Source organism: Natator depressus, chromosome 20, assembly GCF_965152275.1.
Source record: "Natator depressus isolate rNatDep1 chromosome 20, rNatDep2.hap1, whole genome shotgun sequence".
Taxonomy (NCBI): Eukaryota; Metazoa; Chordata; order Testudines; family Cheloniidae; genus Natator; species Natator depressus.
Window position 1 is genome coordinate 25,322,318 of NC_134253.1, and position 19,093 is coordinate 25,341,410.

At 58.1% G+C, this 19,093-nt stretch overlaps 2 protein-coding genes across 5 annotated transcripts in view; one reads left to right on the plus strand and one right to left on the minus strand.

Moving 5' to 3' along the window:
* CC2D1A (coiled-coil and C2 domain containing 1A) overlaps nt 1-3,640 on the plus strand; it is a 36,852-nt gene extending 33,212 nt beyond the window's left edge. For 3 of the 4 annotated variants that reach the window (XM_074935439.1, XM_074935438.1, XM_074935440.1), the window contains exon 30: nt 222-3,640. In XM_074935439.1, the coding sequence (XP_074791540.1) occupies nt 222-242 (21 nt within the window). In that variant the 3' untranslated portion in view covers nt 243-3,640. The remainder of the gene's footprint in view (nt 1-221) is intronic. The other variant, XR_012635886.1, reaches the window with a different exon arrangement.
* Nucleotides 3,485-16,425, minus strand: PODNL1 (podocan like 1). The gene is made up of 10 exons (XM_074935442.1): nt 15,639-16,425; nt 13,497-13,745; nt 12,854-12,947; nt 12,227-12,291; nt 11,343-11,452; nt 10,692-10,848; nt 10,085-10,200; nt 9,083-9,740; nt 7,996-8,144; nt 3,485-7,242 (listed from the first exon to the last, which is right to left on the minus strand). Exons 1-10 carry the CDS (start codon nt 15,639-15,641, stop codon nt 7,092-7,094), a joined length of 1,752 nt encoding a protein of 583 aa, XP_074791543.1. The 5' UTR covers nt 15,642-16,425; the 3' UTR covers nt 3,485-7,091.
* Nucleotides 16,426-19,093: the final 2,668 nt, after the last annotated feature.

The window sequence follows — 19,093 nt, forward strand, 5'->3', positions numbered from 1 at the left end:
AGTCGATTTTTCCCAATCCTTCAGGCCTGGAAGCTCCAAAGCTGTCCGGCAGTCCCAGGATCTTGGGGGTCCCAAGTGCAAGCTGTAGCTCCCTCATGCCAACCTGCTGTGGTTTCCGTAGCCCCGGCCCAGGAGTTAAGTGCTGCTTGTCCCTTCCCTGCCCTGCCCCACCTGGGCCCGGGGCTGCCACTCAAATACCCGCACGTGTCTTTCTCTTCCAGCTTCAGAAGTTCCGCAGATGAAGCCCTTGGTGTTTTGAAGGCCTGGGACAGAATGGCCTGCCCCCCACACACTGCACTCCTCTTCCCTCCGTGACCCACATAGGGGAGAAACTAGACAGACACTAATGCGAGGGGTGGAGTTCCTTTCGCCGAGGGGTGGGATATACATGAGGGGATGGGAAAGGCCCTGAAATTGACCTTGCATCCTCTGCTCATGTAGGGAGGGTGCTGTCCTTGTGGCCCTTCCCCATCCCACCCCTGACCTCACACCCCCCCCCGAACAGCTTCCCCCCCAAACCCCGAGGTGCATGATGCCCCGCAGGGGGAAGAGCCAGACAATCATGTGACAATCACTTTGCCCCTCTGCTCACCGAGTCCACCCCGCTCCTGGTCCCTGGCTCTGCTGGCCGCCTGGTAAAAGGCTTAGCGGGAGAGCACTTTATTCACGAGGCCAAACTACAGCCGGGTTTGTCTCTACAAGGGCTGGGCCCATGCTAGGGCAGATACCTGTGGCAAATGGGTGCTGACCACAGGTCCCGCCTCCCTTCAGCAGGCTCGGCACATGGCTGCTCGGGCAGACAGGACTGCAGTGTGCAGGACTCTTCGTTTGTGCAGCCGTTACCTGTAATGCCCCGTCTACGCTAGCCCCCGGGCTGTTCTCAGCACCATCTGACGGGAGCCTAGGGGTGTATTAGTGGCTGATGCACCTTGTTCTCAGCCACAGGTCCCCGTCCTAGTCCAGCCAAGACCTGGTGCAAAGGGAAACCACCCCGTCCCATCTCCTGCCTTGTCCCTCAGAGCCCAGTCTGAAACCATTTTGCAGACCCTGGGCTAGAATTCTGTGGGCAGGGAGTGGTTAGGAAAAGGCCGTGCCTGTCCTGGGGCACGGGTGCTGGCTGGAGCAGGGTTCGAGGCCAGACTAGAGTACAGCCACTGTCTCTGCGACTCTCCCCCCACCTTGGTAAAGTGCAATCCGTGCTGTCCTTCTGGGCACCGTTTATAAGGGGGCTTTGTACCACACAGCACCATGGGCCAGGCTAAGGCTGCGACCTGTGAGCACTGCCCTGTGCTCTCCCTCCCAAAGGCCCCAGGCGGGGGGGGGGGGGGGCATTTATAGATTGCCCAGCTAATCCAATCCCTGGTGCTGTTTCTGTGGAATGCCCCGTCCTCTGCCTGCAGCAGCATCTCCCGGGGACGGCTCCAGTGCCTGTCTGCGTCACACAGACATAGCTAAGGCATGTCCCCGGGTGCCCCCCGACGCCCTTCCCCAGCCTGTATCACCAGAGCTCCTGCTTTGGCAGCAGCCGCTCTTCCAGCCTTTGCCTGCGTGGTGGGAGGCCGGGGCTGTGTGAGCAGAGATGGGCAGAAAACCCTTTCCCTAGCCCCGAGACACTGTCTGAGGCCCCCCCACCCCGCCCCAACCGGGTGAGATCCAGGGCAGTATGTGGGGCAGGAAGCTGCTTTAAGGAGTCAGAGCAGGGACGCAGCGAGTGTGAATGTGGCACTGCCTTTGGATCCAGTGGACTACAGGCGAAGGGAGGACATGTTCCTGCTGTCTCCTCCTGCCAAGGCTGGGACAATCACAGGGAGGGAAAGGCACCTCATTGTGGATCAGAGCAGCTGACCCAGCGTCCTCAACTGGCTACCGTGTAAATAGCGACTCAGACTTCCGCACCTTGTCAGAACTAGATGACACTAAAGATGCTCCCTCCCCTTCCCCCCATTATGGCTCACGGGGACCCTCTCCCCACCCCTGATTTGCACTCTGGTCGCAGCTCATCTTGCATGGAGGGATCCCTGCACCAATGCACTTTGCACGCACCCCTCCCCCAGGGACTACAGGCCCCGGCTGCTCACGCTGCTTTGTTCAGGACTTGCAGGGCTCTAGGAAGAGGATGCCTGGGGAGGGTGGTACACGTTGTGAACTGCCAACCCCCTCATGGGCCTGCTGCTTTAAGGAGGCTGTGAAAGAGGGAAGTGGAGAATAGGGCTATTTCTCGCTACTGACCTGATCCACCCAGAAGGGCTAATAGGGGCCCAGTTTGAGTGCTGTCCAAGATCCCCCTCGCCCTGCATTTCCCACTTACTGGTAGTGACCATAGAGGAACCTGCAGCTAGAGCCCCTCTCTGGCCATTTGTCCCGCTCCGATGCCTATTCCTTGCCCTTTGGACAGAGAGAGCCGCGCACGCACGCAGGGCTGGCTTTCTCTCTCTGTAGCCAGAGGATGAAACAGATCTGCATTTCACCCTACTGCCCTTCTCCCCTGGCGCCTGGCTCCAGTGGACCAGCTGCAGCTTCTCCCTGCAGGAACCGGGTTCAGCAGCTCGTCAGGCTCGGGATACCCTGGCTGGGAATGGTTGATTTCAAAACCCCCATGCTCATTAGGAGGCCAAAGCTGGGGGCTACTAAAGGTACCTCTAGCTTTGAGCTGCCTAAAGCAGAGACCGCAACCCCCCGCCCCCCCCCGGGTGAGCAAGAGGGGAGAGGCAGAGCTATCGTACAAGCAAGCAGCTGGGTGGGGGAGGCGGGGAACTGTCCCGTTCCTAGGAGCTCTTGGGAGTGGAGGGCAATAGCTGAATGAGTCCCACTTACCCCCAGGCCCAAACACTAGAGGGGTTGAAATCCTGGACTTCAGTGGTGCTGGGATTCCCCCTGGATCTCTCTCCCTCCTGCATTGCCCCACTCTTGCTGGCATCTCAGTCCCAGCTTGGCTGTGGGGCTGGTGGCTCTTCCTTTCGTGCCTGGCACTGAGAGCTGCGTGGCCCTGACAATGGCGATGAGCCTCCACGCACCAGCGGGGCTGTGCCGCTAATCGCTGCTCCCTGTCCTGGCAGGAGGGGAAAGGATCGTGTGAGACTGATCCGGATTCTCCCCACCCCTTGCAAGGGACAGCCTGGTTTAAACAGAAACATTCCTTTAAGCCCTGTAAATAACCAAATTCTAAGAGCTGCTTCTGGATGAGGGATGAGTTGATTAGCTGTCGAAATGGTCCAATCTCAACTTCCCCCTCCCCCCAGACCTTCCTTTTAAACCAAATTTTAACCCTTTCTGTCTCTGGCCCAAGAGAAATCTTGTTGGAGGGTAAATAATGGGTAGATTGTCGAAATGTCTCTTGATCCGCCTCGTCTGATTCCACAGGCCAGTGAACCGTGTGTGTTGCTGGGTCTGGTTTTACATGCTGTAAGTGCCTGTCTCTGGGGGCGTCTGTCAGTCCGGAGAATCCGAGAGCAAATGTAAAAGCAGAGATGTTGGAACTGACTGCGTTCTGGTTTTATTTTGTGCTTAGATAGACCACAAATCTATATAATAAAGTTTTTAAGACAAATCTCTTTTTCTACCAAACAACCAAAACAAGACCCAGCTCTACCCTGAACTGAAATCCTGTAACAACAATTAAACCTCTCTGGAACCTCTTTAGTCCTTGTGTTCTCTGCCGGATTCGCTTAATGCCAGCTTCCCATCCCAGGGGAAAGAGCAGCTGAAATCGATTGCACCCCCACCCTGTCTCTGTACCCATCCTTCACTGAACTTACCTAACTCTTCTGCCCACCTGGTATATTCTCTCCAGCAAGGGGTCTGGTTCGGTCAGCGGTGCGAATGAGTTGGCTCAAGCTGTGTTCCTAGTAAGTTAATATAATGTACAAGTTCTACAGAAGCCAGTGTGGGTGAAAGGCCCTGGAGATGGGCATCCTACCCCCAGAACGGCCAGGCAGTGGGCATTTCAGACTCCACTGGTCTAGTCCAGTCTCAGCTTCTTTCCCAACAATGGGGCTAATTACGAATGGGGCTGCCTGCCCCACCCTCCGTGAAATGGACCGAGATCTACTGTGCTCATTGCACATGCGGGCTGCCAAACCATTCTCTGACAGTGCCGCATGGCCAGTACCAACCTGAGCCGTCTTCACAGGGTAACCTAGGTGCCTCAGGCATGCCTGGTCTGAAAGGGGGAGACCTGAACACAGCTTGGAGATGGCCCCAGGCTCTGCCTAGGAAGAAACAACCCCAGTAACACTGTTGCCCTTTTACCTGCTCAAAGTGCTGTGTTAACTTTGTCTCAGGATGAGTTAGTTCCATTTTACAGATACTAAAACACAGGCACAGAGAGGGGCAGTGACAGGTCTATAGGCATAGAGTGAATTAATGAGCAAGCAGGGGCTAGAACCCAGGAGTCCTGGCTGCCCATGCAGACCTCTAGGCTACACTGCTTCTCAAACCAGCTGCAGTCACTGAGTGCTTCATGCAAGCTGAGGAGCAGCATGCTGCTGAGGGGGGCGTGCTATCCGGGCTCACTGCGCCGTGCAGGGATCACTCGTTCCATGGCCTGCTCCTGCTGCCAGCTCCTCATGTAGGGCCTGAAACGGCTCAGGGCCTTGTCGGAGATTTGGTTAGATTCAGGGAACTGTCGGGCTGGAGGGAACCTCAAGAGGTCACCTAGTTCAGACCCCTGCACTCAGGCAGGACCAAGTAAACCTCCGTCATCCCTGACAGGTTTGTTTAACCTGTTCTTAAAAACCTCCAATGACAGGGGTGCCACAACCCCCCTCTACCCCCCCGTAACCTAGTCCCGTATGTCACTAGCCTACTGTCTAACCTAAATCTCCCTTACTGCAGACTAAGACGATTCCTTCGTGGCCTTCTGTTGCCATGGAGAACAGTTGATTGCTGGTCTTGTTATAACAGCCCTTAACATACTTAAGGACCTACCAGCTTCCCCTCGGTCTTCTTGTCTCACAACTAACCACACCCAGTGTTTTTAATCTTTCTTCACAGGTCAGGTTTTCTAAACCTTTTAATCATTTTGTTGCTCTGCTCTGTCCTTCCCGCAAATTGTCCTCATCCTTCTAAAAGGCTGGTGCCCAGTCCTGGACACAGCACTCCGGCTGGGGCCTCACCAGTGCTGAGCAGAGCAGGGCAATTACCTCCCGTGTCTTACATACCACACTCCTGTGAATACAGCCCAGAATATTAGCTGCCTTCACAGTGTTGGCTCATATCCAATTTGTGATCCACTGTAACCCCCTGATCCTTTTCTAGTGTACTGTCACCTACCCAGGGTTTCCCCGGTGTGTATCGGTGCGTTTCATTTCCTTCCAAAGTGTAGGACTTGCACTTTACTGAAGTTCACCTTGTTGAATTCAGGCCCAGTTTCCAATTAGGCAGGGTTGGTTTGAATTCTAATCCAGTCCTCTAGCCCCTCCCATGGTGTCCTCTGCCAAAGTCCTAAGCACTCACTCCATTAGCCAAGTCATGAAGGAAAATATTGCCTAGGACCAGCCCCAGGGCAGAGCCCTGCAGGACCCCACTAGCTCTGTCCCTCCCGTTCGTTCGACAGGAAACCAGTGATAGCGACTCGAGGGTGGTTTTTCAACCACTGGTGCACCCACCTTACAGTCACTCCTCTAGCCTGCGTTGGGGCCAGGTGACATCTATTTGTTAGGGATTCCTTCGAGGGGGATGGGAGCTAACTGGGGACAGAGGACAGGGGCCCTGGTTATTCCATTCACCCTGGGGTCCTTTGCTACCGGACCCAAAACATGCCACCCCGCCCCGTGGCTCAGAGACGTGGAGACACCTGACAGCTCTGCTGGCCCCATTGCCTGGGTCCAGGCCCATTCCCCTGTTCCAGTAGCTGAAATACCTTCCTTTGGCTTCATCAGCGCTCTTGCTGGGCGGCAGCATGGAGACGCCTGTTACCTGGCAGCCCTGAGGCGCAGGGTCCAGACCCCATCCCAGCCCTTACCCTGCCTGTACTGCAGTCACTAATCTACGGGGAGGGTCCCTGTCAGCTGGGTGGAGTTCAGGCCCTGGCTGAAGACAGGTCAGGTTCTGCGGATGAACGCCTCCAGCTGGCCCACTCAGGCACAGCGGCGAGCAGCCCTCCTGAGAGCCTGTGCCCTGTAAGCCTGGTTCAAATACGTGGCTAAAGTTGAGCGAGGCCTTAGGTGCCCGACGGGATGTGCTGATCCTCAGGAGGCTGCGGCAGGGCCTAGTGGTGTGTCGGGGCTCTGTGCAGCTGGACGAGCCCCGAGGAGCGAACAGCGGGCAGCGTAATCCCTCTGGAACGCTGCCTTGGGGCAGGCAGGGAGGATATTGAAACCATGTTATCGCTGCGATCCGGGCTGTGGAGCGGCAGAGCTTGGGAGCAAGGGAAGGCGGCTGCAGGAAATGACAGAGGGAAGGTGGCTGCAGGAAATGACAGCAGGAGAGAGGGATTTCGGGGGATTTTGCCAGATCTCCTCTCAGCCTGAGAGATCCCAAAGCACCTGTCGAGTTCAGAGCTGGTTGGAGGGCTCAGAGGAATCGCACCTGATAGCAGCTCAGAATTTAGCCCTATACAGATGTGCATACAGAGGGAAATAACTTCCCTGGCACTGAAATGCAGCCACCTCTGGGGTGGAACGTGGCAGTTCCATGTGATGGTTTGGATGAGAGGTTGGAGAAGAGTGGCCGATCTAGTGGAGAGTGCCAGGGGAGTTAGGGAGGCAGATGGAATTCGCCAGGCTGACCAAGGCACAGGACCTCAATTCTGTGGTTGGCTGAAAGAGCAGGAGCGTGCCCCCTGCTCCCGGTAGCACAGCGCCCCCAGTACTGTGCTGACTCTCAGGGAAGAGCGCCCCCTACTGAGACACCCACCCTACTCCCCACCATAGCTGGATTTTCCCGTCCAAGTACCGAGCCTGCCCAACCCTGCTTAGCTGCCGCTCCTTAACAGGACCATCCAAGCCCATAGCGATAACACGGTCTAGGACCTGAACAGCACAGCTGGAGAAGGAGAAAGCTGCCCCGGTTCCTCACTTCCTCGCTGCTACTCAAGCTTCCCTGACAAACCAGGCCCAGGACGGACACTGACCGGCTCAGGTGGCTGCTTGCTAGGGGCCTGGTTGGGACCTGAGCCAGTGCCCCGCTCGTGGCATCTTGACACTGATGGGTTCTGGGTTCCCCGTAGTGTCCACGACCTCCAGCTGCTTCAGGGCCGCGAAGGCCTGGTCAGACACGCTGGCTGCCAGCAGACGGTTGGATCTGGAAGAGCAGGAGGACAGGTGAAAAACTTCATTCTCTGCCAAGAAGAGGCCTCTGTTGACCGAATAGTCCAGGGAGATGGCACCTAGGACCCTGCCCTCAGCATGGGGCCCCTCAACGCCAGAGGCCTCAGGTGACAGAGCAAGGACGGGACAGTCCCATTCTCTATAGCTCCGGGGAGCCCAAACTTGGGCTCCAACCTGGCCCTCTGGCCCTCCCCACCCCACAAGTGTTGCTGAGGTGCTGGAGGGGGTGCGGAGAGCAGCGACTTGGCTGAGGTCACCCAGGGGACCTCTTGCGCTGCAGCAAGCCTCGAGCGAGTGCGCTAACGCTAGCCGTGTGGACGTTGAGATTCTGGCAGGACTCAGGCTGGCCACCCGAGTCCGAGCCCGCCCAAGCCCGTGGGTTGCAGCTTGGGGGGCTAGCTGGAGCTGCCTCTCCTTCTCCCCATCACAGCTGGATTTTCCCCAGCGAAGCTAGTGCAAGTCTGTCTACCTGCACTGCGAGGCGTGCTCCCAGCTGCAACGTAGACACACCTACAGCGAGCCGGGGTCCTGACTCCCAGCCCCCTGCTCTGACCACTTCACCCCACACCCTTCCCAGAACCAGGGACAGAGACCCAGGAATCCTGACTCCCAGCCCCCTGCTCTGGCCCCACCTTCTGGAAAGGTCGGCGGGAAAGCCGGTCAGCAGGATGGCAGGGCAGGAGCCTGCCTGGGCTCCCAGCACTACCATTGCTGCTCCGGCTGTTACCTGAGGATGATGGCTCGGATGTCTGGGATGGTGTGGAAGGCTTCGGCCCCGATGACGGCAATGCGGTTGTGCTGGAGATACAGGTACTCGAGGGACTCCGGCAGGTCAGGGGGGATGTAGGACAACTCGTTGTTGCTGAGATCCAGGAGCTGGGGGAGAAGGAGGGACAGGGTTACCCAAGCCAACAGCAGAGTTCTCATCAGCTTCTTGGATTCACTCTACACCGCTGATCGCTGGTAACACCCTGCCAGGCCTGACTGTTCTAGACAAGGCTATAGCAGGGCAGGCTGGTCGGGGACTTGATCACAGCCTTCGAGTCTCTACACTGGGCGTGGGGAGCAAACTCAGACTACTTCTCCATTCAGCATGTTCTTCGCCTGTGGAACTCCCTGTCACATGACGTCAATGAGGCTGCGAACACAGTCACACTCGAAGAGTGGGCTGGATGTTTGTACGGATGACAAGGACATCTGGAGTTAGAACAGTTCTGGAAGGAAGATTAAACCTCGTGGTTTTAAGCCAATCTCTGACTATTAGGAGAGCTCCTTGGGGGCTGAGTATCCCTGTGGGGGTTCCTGCACCTTCAGCTGAGGCATCTAATGGTGGGCCTCTCAGAGACAGGATAAGGGGCTACTTGGCCACTGGTCCTGATCCAGTCTCACACTGCCATGCTGCCAGAGGGCTCTTTAACCTAGCAATGAAGGTACAAACTCAGGAGTTCTGGTGCCTCATCTCTAATCACTAAGCCACATTCCCCCCCAGAGCCGGGATAGAACCCAGGAGTCCTGGTTCCCAGCCCCCCCGCCCCAACCACTAGACCCCACTCCTCTCCCAGAGCCAGGATAGAACCCAGGAGTCCTGGCTCCCAGCCCCCCCGCCCCAACCACTAGACCCCACTCCTCTCCCAGAGCCGGGATAGAACCCAGGAGTCCTGATCCTCAGCTCCCTGCTCTAACCCCTAGACCCCACTCCCCTCCCAGAGCCGGGATAGAACCCAGGAGTCCTGGCTGCCAGCCCCCTGCTCTAACCAGTCAACCCCACTGCCCTCACCGATTACGTCATTGGGGCAATTGTCCCCCTCCCTCACCTTGAGCCCCTGCAGCTCCTGCCACGTGCCAGGGGTGATGGAGCTGATGCGCAGCCTGTTGTGGGCCAGGTGCAGCTCCTTGAGGCTGGTCAGGTTGGCCAGCAGCTCGGGCGAGAGGGAGTTGAGCTGGTTCTTGTGCAGCGTGAGCACCTGGAGGCTGGGCGGGAGGCCGGCGGGCAGGAGGGTGAGCTGGTTGCCCGACAGGTCCAGGCTCTGGAGCCGGCGCAGCTTGCGGAAGGCCAGCCGGTGGATCTTGGCGCTGCAGAGCCGGTTGTAGCTCAGGTTGAGCTCGGCCAGCAGGTAGGTGCTGGAGAAGTCGTGCAGGCCGATGTGAGCGATCTGGTTGTGCAGGATCATGAGGGAGCGCACCCGGCGGGGCAGCCCCGGGGGCACCCGCTCCAGCCGGTTGTTGTAGAGATGCAGGGTGTGCAGCTTGCGCAGCCTGAGGAAGGCATCGGGGTGGATGCCGGCGGCCGTCAGGCGGTTGCTCTGCAGCAGCAGGTACTGCAGGCCGCGCACCCGGCTCAGGCTGTCCCGGGGCAGCGAGCCGATGCGGTTCTTGCCCAGGTGCAGGATCATGATGTTCGGGGGGAAGCCAGCCGGGATCTCGGTCAGGTTGTTATTAGACAGATCCAGGTACTCCAGGCTCTTCAGCTTGCTGCAAAGGGGACGGGGAACGGGGCGCTGGCTCGGGGGGAGCAGCTAGTGCTGCAGCCTCCTGCTGTACTGGACCCAGGAGTCCTGACACGCTGGTCCCCCCGCTCTAACCACTAGACCCCACTCCCTTCCCAGAGCTGAAAATAGAGCCCAAGAGTCCTGGCTCCCAGGCCCCCAGCTCTACCACCTAACCCATATTCCCCTCCCAAAGCCAGGAATAGAACCCAGGAGTCCTGACTCCCAGCCCCACCGGCTATAACCACTAGACCCCCCTCCCTGCCCAGAAGTCCCATCTCCTCCGCTCTAACCACTCTGCCACGCGGCAGCTCCCTCCCCCAGCCGCACCTGAAAGTCGAGGGGTCCATGCCCTGGTTGGACAGGTCATTGTTCTGCAGGTAGAGCTCTCGGAGCTTCCAGTGGCTGCTCAGCGCCCCCCTGGGGATCCGGGCGATGCGGTTGTTCTGCAGGGACAGGAGGTCGTGGCCACTAGAGTCGGGAGAAGCTCCCAAGCCCGCCTCAGACACCATCAGCAGGGCTGGGGGGAGACTGCCCTCGACACGGTACCAAGATAACCACTAGGCCACCCAGCCCAGCTGCCATCTGAATGGCAGAGCTGCGGCACAGAGAGGGGATGGGCTTGCCCAAGGTCCCAGAGTGAAACGAAGGCCACACTGACCATAGAACCCAGGAGTCCTGGCTCCCAGCCCTCCTGCTCTAACCACTAGACCCACTCCCCACCCGGAGCTGGAAATGGAACCCAGGAGTCCTGGCTCCCAGCCCCCTGCTCTAACCACGGGCCCACACCTCCTCTCCCCATATCAAAGGCAAATGGCTGTGGGGCTTTGGGATGTGTCATGCCTCAGGGATCCAGGCCAACCACACGTTTATACAAAGTACCTGCAGAGGCAGACCCCCCGCCCAACCCCGGTCATGAGCCCCAGCCCTGCCCCACCTGTAAGTGGAGCCGGACGAGCGCGGGGGGCAGGTTCTGGGGCAGGTAGCTGAGCTGGTTGCTGGAGAGGATCATGGTGCTGACGGCGTCGGAGCCGTTGAAGGCGTCATAGGGGAGCCCGGAGTTGGCCAGCTGGTTGTTGTGAAGATACACGGACCTACATGGAGGAGAGGGAAGCAAAACTGAGCTGACACCAGTCTCTGTCCCGAAGAGGAGAGCCCCCATAGTGAGCCCCCCATCCCGATCCCTGCAGCACAGCGCCCCCTAGAGCCATGCTGGGGTGAGCACTGACTGCAAGAGCAGAGTGCCCCCTAGTGAGCCCCCATCCCCCTAGTGCCATGGTGGGGTGAGCACTGACTGCAAGGGGAGAGCGCCCCCTAGTGAGCCCTTATCCCGCTCCCTGCAGCACAGCGCCCCCTAGCACTGTGCTAGGACATTGAGGTCAACACAGAGGGGAGAGCGCCCCCTACTGAGCTCCCCACCCAGCTTGAAGAAGATGCCCACACTAATCAGGCCCAGAGCTTGGCTTAGCCAGTCCAACCCACTGAGATCCGAGCCCCTCAGCAAACGGCCCACAGCTGCAGGCCCTCTGCGTCGGAGTGCTCCCTTCTCCCATGTGCCTGAGGCAGGAGGCCTGGAGGGCGGCTCTACCTGAGGTTGGCTTTCTGTCCAAAGGTGAGCGGATAGACTTCAGTGAGCAGGTTAGCAGCCAGGTCCACTATGCGCACTGTGCTGGGGAGGATCTGCGGAGCTACCGTGAGCTGGGAAAGAAACCAAAGGGGGACAGGCCAATTCTAGCAGGAGATCAGTGTGGCCCTGGCTCTACCCGTTGCTGCCAGAGGGCCTAGCCAGGCTTTATAGAGGGATTGCTTCACTGGTCACTGACACGCAGCCACCTCTGGGGTCAGAGGCAGCAGCTGTTTATACAGGGGTTGCTCAACATCTGCTCTGGGGTAGAATGCAGCAGCTGTTTAATAGTGCCCAGTGCCACCACACAAAGGTTTGGGACAGGAAGTGGAGAGGAATCCTGTCTCCAATGAGCACAGCAGCAGGAGGTTAGGAAGACAGGATGGAATCACCCTAGCTGGAATCTCCCAGGACACCAGGGTTAGCACAGACACTTGAGGGAAATGGGACAGCATCTCTAATGACCATGTGGGACCTGTCTCCTCTGAAAGGTGGGACCTCCTGCAGCACAGTGCCCCCAGGCTGGGCTCTGGGGTCAGCACGGACCCAGAGGGGAGCCACCCGACCTGCTCCCTGCAGCGCAGCGCCCCCTAGTGCCACATAACGGAGTCACCCATACCACTCCCTGCAGCACCCTTGGCTTTCCCTAGAGGTCCCATCCCACTGGTGACCACGCTCAGCATGGTTTAGCTTGTGAAATCCCTCTCTCACACACACACATGCAGAGCCCCTTCCAGCTCGCTGGGCGTAAACTCCTGGTGCCATCCCGGCTCGTTAAAGCACCTGTGAATGCTGAGCACCGGGCCTCGCCCTGCCGCCCCCGTGTCAGAGGACAGACGCGCACACACCTTGTTGTTGGCCAGGTAGATGTACTGCAGCGACTCCAGGGATTCAAAGGCTTCATCTGGGAGGCCTAGAAAGCAGCAGAGAGAAGGCTGCCTAGTCCAGGCACACCCTGCGCAGAAGGGAGGCCGGTACGTGTACCTGCTCCATCCAGCTCGTGAACTAAGACCCTGCCTCCACCCCTGCAAGGCCCCGTGGCTGCTTCCACTCACCCACGGAGCTATGCATCCTGTACCTGGCATCCAGCTACCCAGAATGCTTTGCATCCAGCCTGCCACCACGCTTTTCTATAACGGTCCCAAAAAACTTCTCATGCTGTTGAAATGCAGCTGCCTCTGGGGTAGGAGCCAGCAGCTGCACAAGAATTTAGAAGTGGAAGTGGAGGAAATTCCTGTATCCAGCTGAAACTGCAGGACAGGGGGACGGCCTGCTGGGATTCAAGGAGAGAAGGACAAAGGGATGACGGGCTCCGATACCGGACCGTGGGGATTTCTGTTCCATTGGAGGCTGGGAAGAGCTCTCCCTTGACTCGCGCACACACACACACCCAGGTCACGCAGGCAGGGCCCCTGCCCACTGCACCGCTCCCTTCGATGGCGTCCCCAGCCCCCTGCCCGCAGCGGCTCCCTCACCATCGGAGATGATGTGGTTGTTGTGCAGGTTGAGGGTTTTCAGGCTGGTCAGCTGGGCCAGCTCGTCATAGGGCAGCTCCCGTAGCTGGTTATTCTGCAGAAGGAGACCCCGCTCACCTCAGTCCCTGGGGAAGTGGGAGGCATTTGCCCAGGGCTGGAGGGCAGCAGTGAGAGAGAGACGGGAGGTGGAGAGTCAGGGGAGGGCTGCTCTGGGCTCTGGCCTCCCAGGAGAGACACATCCGATAGGCCCCTGGCTGCCCTCTGACCCCTGGGGTTCCACGTCAAATGGCCCCCGGCTGCCCTCTGACCCCTGGGACACCACATCCAAGGGCCCCCAGCTGCCCCTGACCCCTGGGGCACCATGTCCAACGGCCCCCGACTGCCCCTAACCCCTGGGATGCCACATCCAAGGGCCCCCATCTGCCCTCTGAACCGTGGGTCGCTGCAGCCAATGGGTCCCAGCTGCCCCTGACCCCTGGGGTGCCGTGTGCAACGGTCCCTGTCTGCCTCTGACCCCTGGGACGCCACATCCAATGGGCCCCATCTGCCCCTGACCCCTGGGTCACTCTATAGGCCCTCCTCGGAAACTGGGTTCTGGCCCTGACTGGGCTACCAGGTTCGCTGCGGGGCAGGGGACAGTTACCTGCAGAGAAAGATGCTGGACAGCTCTGGAGACGTTGCTGGGGAAGACATGCAGGTCGAGCCCACCGCACTCCACTGTCTCCTCTGATGGGCAGGTGCAGTTGGCCGGGCAGCCCGGGGCGTTCTTCTTGGGCAGGGCCCCCCCCCTGAGCCGGGGGGATGGCGGGGTGTCCTCGGCATCCTGGCTCCCGACCAGGTAGAAGGAGGGGATCTTCACAAAGAGGACCAGGAGACAGCCGCAGCTCAGCCGCTGGGGAGAGGGGAAGAGGGTCCGGTGAATTCCAGAGCGAACTGAACCGTCTGTGTGCCGCAGCCCTGCGGAGCGGGGATCCTGGGGGCTCCTACCAGCCCAGGCCTGGCGCTGCTCGGCCCCATCAATGCAGGCTCTGTCTCCACAGCACCAGCCACTGCTGCGGGGGGATGAAGGGCCCCACTGAGCCAGGCCCGCTGGGGATCCAGGCAGGTCGGTTTACAGGGCACTCGGCAGCTCTGAAATGCCTTAGTTGTTGTTTTAGCCGGCCTGGCAGCCAATCAGCTCCCCCCAGCTACACAGGCTGCTGTTTCACCTCCTCAGCACGGCAGCCGGATTGTGTGTGCACGTGTGTGTGCGTCTGTAAATTAACACATCAGCACCTGGCACAATGGGGCCCCGATCTCAGTCAGGGTCTGGGTAGCGCCTGGTACAATGGGGCCCCGATCTCAGTCAGGGACTGGGTAGCGCCTGGTACAATGGGGCCCCGATCTCAGTTAGGTCTGTGCAGCGCCTGGCACAATGGGGCCCCGATCTCAGTCAGGGTCTGTGCAGCCCCTGGTATGACGGGGCCCTGACCTCAGTCAGGGGCTGCAGTCTGTGCAGGCTCTGGGGTGGAGTCAGTAATGAGAGGTTTTGGGGGGCAGAAGGGGGCTCCGGGTTTGGGGGGCCTCAGGGGAGGGGGTTGGGATGCAGGCTTACCTCGGGCAGCTCCGGGGCGGCAGTGTTGCAGAGCCCTGTCCTGGGGCACTGCGCTGCACCCTGGAAGCGGCCAGCAGGTCCGGCTCCTAGGCGCGGGGGCAGGAGGCTCCGCGGTGGAGTGTGGAGCTGGTGCATCAGGCGGGGGCAGTGCGTGGAGCCCCGTGCCCCCAACCCCACTCTCCCATGCCTGTTTCATTCCCTGGCCACATGCTTTACTGGAAGCGACGTGTACATTTGTGGAACGACAGGTACGCACTACAGGGCTCCCACGAGCTCTGTTCAGTATCCCAGAGAGTGATTTAATAGCAGATGGGACGCAGCCCTGGAAAACGCCCTGGAGGGAATGACCCTGCAGGGCTAGATGGGCTCCGATAGATTCACCGGCCCCAATCCCCCACAGAACAACAGGTGCGGCCTGGACACACCCCTGTCCCGTCCCTCCAGAGCAGAATCTGTTCAGTCTTCAGCTTCTCCGCCGAGGCTGCCAAAATGGACCCAACTGTGACGTGGTTTGAAATTGGCCAGGACTGGGGGAGTTGCTCCCTCCCCCTTTGGGAGACGAGTGTGAAATGAGCGGGCAGGATCCCAGCCCAGTTCCCAGCTGGCAGACAGGTCAAAACCTGCCAGCCCAACAGGCACTGAATGGCCCCTTGTTGACAGCTCCAACAAACTGGCCATAAAGAATGAGCTCTGCTCTGGGGTTGTACCTGCAGGGCAGGGATAAGGCACATTGATTGCAGGGTCTGGGGACCCTCACCTTAATGCCAGGCCCCTGCTCTACCCACTAGACCCCACTCCCCTCCAAGAGTAGCGAATCAGCCCTTGGGTCGAAAGCTGGATCTCCCCTGGGCCTTGCCTGGGGAATCTCCTTCGACACAGCCCCACCAGCGAGAGGGCTAGCAGCTGAACCACTGTGTCATCGAACCCTGCTCAGAGCAGGTGGGGGGCAGGGCCAGAGGGAGACTCCCCCAAAGACTGGGATGAATCCCTCATAAAATTTTCCCCTTTTGGCCAGTGCCAATGCATCTAAGCGGGTCTGGGTGACCTCCTCCCTCCTCCAGTACAGAGTGGGATGGCCCCCAGCTGCCCTCATGAGTCACCCGCCCAAGCAGGCGTCACTGGAGCCTCTTCGCCAACAAGCCTTAAGTCCGCTGGGTCCCCGAAAAGGCCGGAGCCGAAGCTCTCCCTCACCATAGCCGGGTCCCAGCTGCGAGGCTCCCAGGCTCCACTCTGCAGAGTCTTCCCAGGATCTTTAATTGAAGCCAGACCGGTGTGGGGCTCCTGATTCCCTCAGCTCTGTCTTCGCCTCTGAAATAAAGATCGTCCTCACACGGTCCCCACAGGAAGAGTCGCGTTCTGCACACACCCGCACGCTCGCCTCCCAGGGCACTGGGAAAGGAGACGGAGAAAGCAACCTGCCAGGAGCGGTCGCACTGCCCGGGCGTGAGCTGCAGCCGGGACGCTGTGTCTTCGCTTGCTGTTGTCTTCTCGTCTGATCAAAGCCAGGGGAGGGAGGTGGGCAAGTAGGGGGACTCTGGGTCTGCTGCGACTGGGGTTGCATAATGGGGCTGGCAGAGGTCCTGATGGAATGTTTGGAAGGGATCACGTTTACTGAGTCTGGCATTCCAACCATACACAGAGGCAGCTAGGACTCTGGGGAAACTTAACTGTTACTGTTTGTTTTTCCTGCGTGCGGTCGGAACCGCCATGTTCTGCCCCCGCCCCGATCCTGTGCTACTCCACACTCAGTCGCTAAGCTGCCCTCCACGCAGGCTGACTTGGTGTTAGGGCTGCCACATAACCCGGGGGGGGAAACTGAGGCATAATGAGCTGACGTGACTTGCCCAAGGTCACCCAGGGCATTGGAAAGAAGTCAGGAGTTCTTCCTCAAAATTCCCTCACTAGGCCCGACTCCCATCCCACAGGTGGGAATAGAACCCAGGAGTCCTGACTCCCGGCCCTTCCTTCTCTAACCACTAGACCCCACTTCCATCCCAGAGCTGGGAATAGAACCCAGGAGTCCTGACTCTTAGTGTCCCTGCTGTAAGTACTGGACTAACACTTCCACCCCACCAAGCTGAAACTAGCCCCCACCCCAGGAAACATAAGCCCCCAGATCATGCCCATTAGACCACAAGTCTCTGATCTCTGGGCTCCGTTCCCACTAGGGACCCCAGATTTCTCCCACTAACCAGTGGGAGGTGGGAATTCCCAGATTCCCCTCCCCTCCGTCAAGCACTGGGATTCGGCTTCCCGGCTGCCCACTCCTTGTTGCTGAGTTATCCAGGGGCAGAGCCAAGGGGGCCAGCAATGGGAGGTTGCCTGATTCCCATATGGGGTAACATTTCTGGCTCATGATGGGCCATGGAGAATGTAATTTGTCCAGCCTCAAAGACCTCCCTGGGAATCGCAGTGTTTGTGCTTCGGAGTCAGTGGTAATGGCCAATTACCTTAACTGAAATACTTGTCACCCGGCCAGCTGTAGGCCGCTACAGTCGCCTCCAGCACTCTGGGTGCAAATTCAAGAGACCGCAGGGGCTTTCTCCGAGCCCGTCTGGACAAACCCCATGGGCTCTGCAGGGAGCAGGGGCTGACTCCCTGGATTGACTTCGAAACCATCCCCCACCCCAGGATCACCCCCATATCAAACGAGCATCGTTAGATTCAAGGCAGCTATTTCTCTGGGCCCATCCATCCCAGAGAAGGATGAACTCCTCTCTGGTTCCCACTGTCAGTGCTGCTGCTGGCCCCTCCGCTCCAAACCCTTCATAACTCATGCCCCTTACACAGATCTTGCAACAGGAGGTGGTGCCAAGTCTCTGGGCTTCTATCTCTTCTCGCGCCGGAAGGACGGCTCATCCCAACCACCCCTACATGCTGCTCTAGGCAAAGACAGGGATTGGCACCCCTTGACCCAGCTGGCTTGCTGCTTCCATCTCCCACCCAATCCTGGGGGGAGGGATAGCTCAGTGGTTTGAGCATTGGCCTGCTAAACCCAGGGTTGTGAGTTCAATCCTTGAGGGGGCCATTTAGGGATCTGGGGCAAAAATTGGGGATTGGTCCTGCTTTGAGCAGGGGGTTGGACTAGATACCTCCTGAGGTCCCTTCCAACCCTGATATTCTATGAATCCTGCCTTGTCTGTGTCATTCCCCCAGACTGCAGGGGCTACCTGGTTTCTGCTCATATGTCTGTGGCTGGTGCTTCGAGATTTCAGAACGTGCCCCCAGAATTCTTTGCACCTCCTGCAGAGTTAGCGGTTCAGAAGTACTGAGGCACCTGCCACAAAGGACTCTGGGACACTGAAGTGCCCACTACTGCAAAGGATTCTGGGGTACTGAGGCATCTCTGCAGCACCGAATCAATGCTGTCATGTTTCTGAACACCCTCTAGTGGTAGTTCTCATTACAGTACTTCTTAGTACAGGAAATGTCTGTTGGGCTACCCTACCTGGAGCCCCCCCCAATCTGAGGTAACATGCACAGCTCCCCAGCACACATGCAATATTGCCAACCCCAACCGTTCAAGCTCCAGGAGATGTTTGAGTTCTTCTCCTTTGCCTTTTTGAGCTGTACAAGGGTCATGTTTCCAGGCTTTCCTCTGCTGCGCCAGCCTAGAATAGGACGGCTTTTAAAAAAGAAAAGCCGAGAGTCTCACATAATAACATGACTCCAAGAACTGGAGCTTTAAGAAAACCACCAAATATCACAAGACTAGGCAAGGATGCACATGGGGGCACCAGACAGGCCACTTCACCTTTCTGTACCTCTGTTTCCCCATCTGTGATGTGAGGAGGATGATACCTCGTTTAAAGTTGCTTTGATGAAATGCGCTACCTGAGAGCGAAGTATCAGACTTGTCCCATTTCGACCCAACCCCTCGCATGTTTCAGCCTCAATTCTTTCATTCCTTGCAAACTGAAATCCAAGGAGGATGCTAGAATGTGCTCCAGCCACTGCCAAAACCAAATCATTAAGAAGCCTCAGCTGTGTTTTAAGAAACCCCAAGCTCCCCTTTCGAAGTCACACACTTCCTATAATTACAGACACCCCAGACCAAGCCAGGTCACTGGAAAGCACTGAGGCTATTAAAGCCATGGGGCCAGATTTCCAATACCACCATGAAGTACAACAGAGAACGCCACCATCCTTAAAGCAAAACTGAGGAGTACCCAAACTCCTTACAAGGTCAGAGTCATCCTTGGCTCCTAATTGGCAAAGCCCAATTTCTTTAAATCTAATTTACTTTCATGCCATTCATATACTTTGCAATTTGCTCCTCAAGGGGTTTACGCCATTTTTCTGTAGAGGACAGGAAGGAACTATGGATTTGCTATATCCAGTCTGACCATCCGTCCCGCTAGGCTTCTGTCTGTCCAGCTTCTTAGAGTACCAGTTCAGAGCACTGCCCCATGCAATTTTGTACACCTGCTTCCCCAGTGCATTGAATCAACATCCACCTACTCTAATCTCTCAGCTCCTGCTTCATAGGTTTGGTTAAAAGGTTAAGTGACTTCACTGGCAAAAGTTCTGCAGCCGACAAAATTATTTTGGCAGAGCACACTCCCGCATGGGTGCTGGCACCTTGAGGCCACACACAGCATCAGGGTGTATGGGCAAAAAGGCGTTGCATTATGGGTAAGCATCCC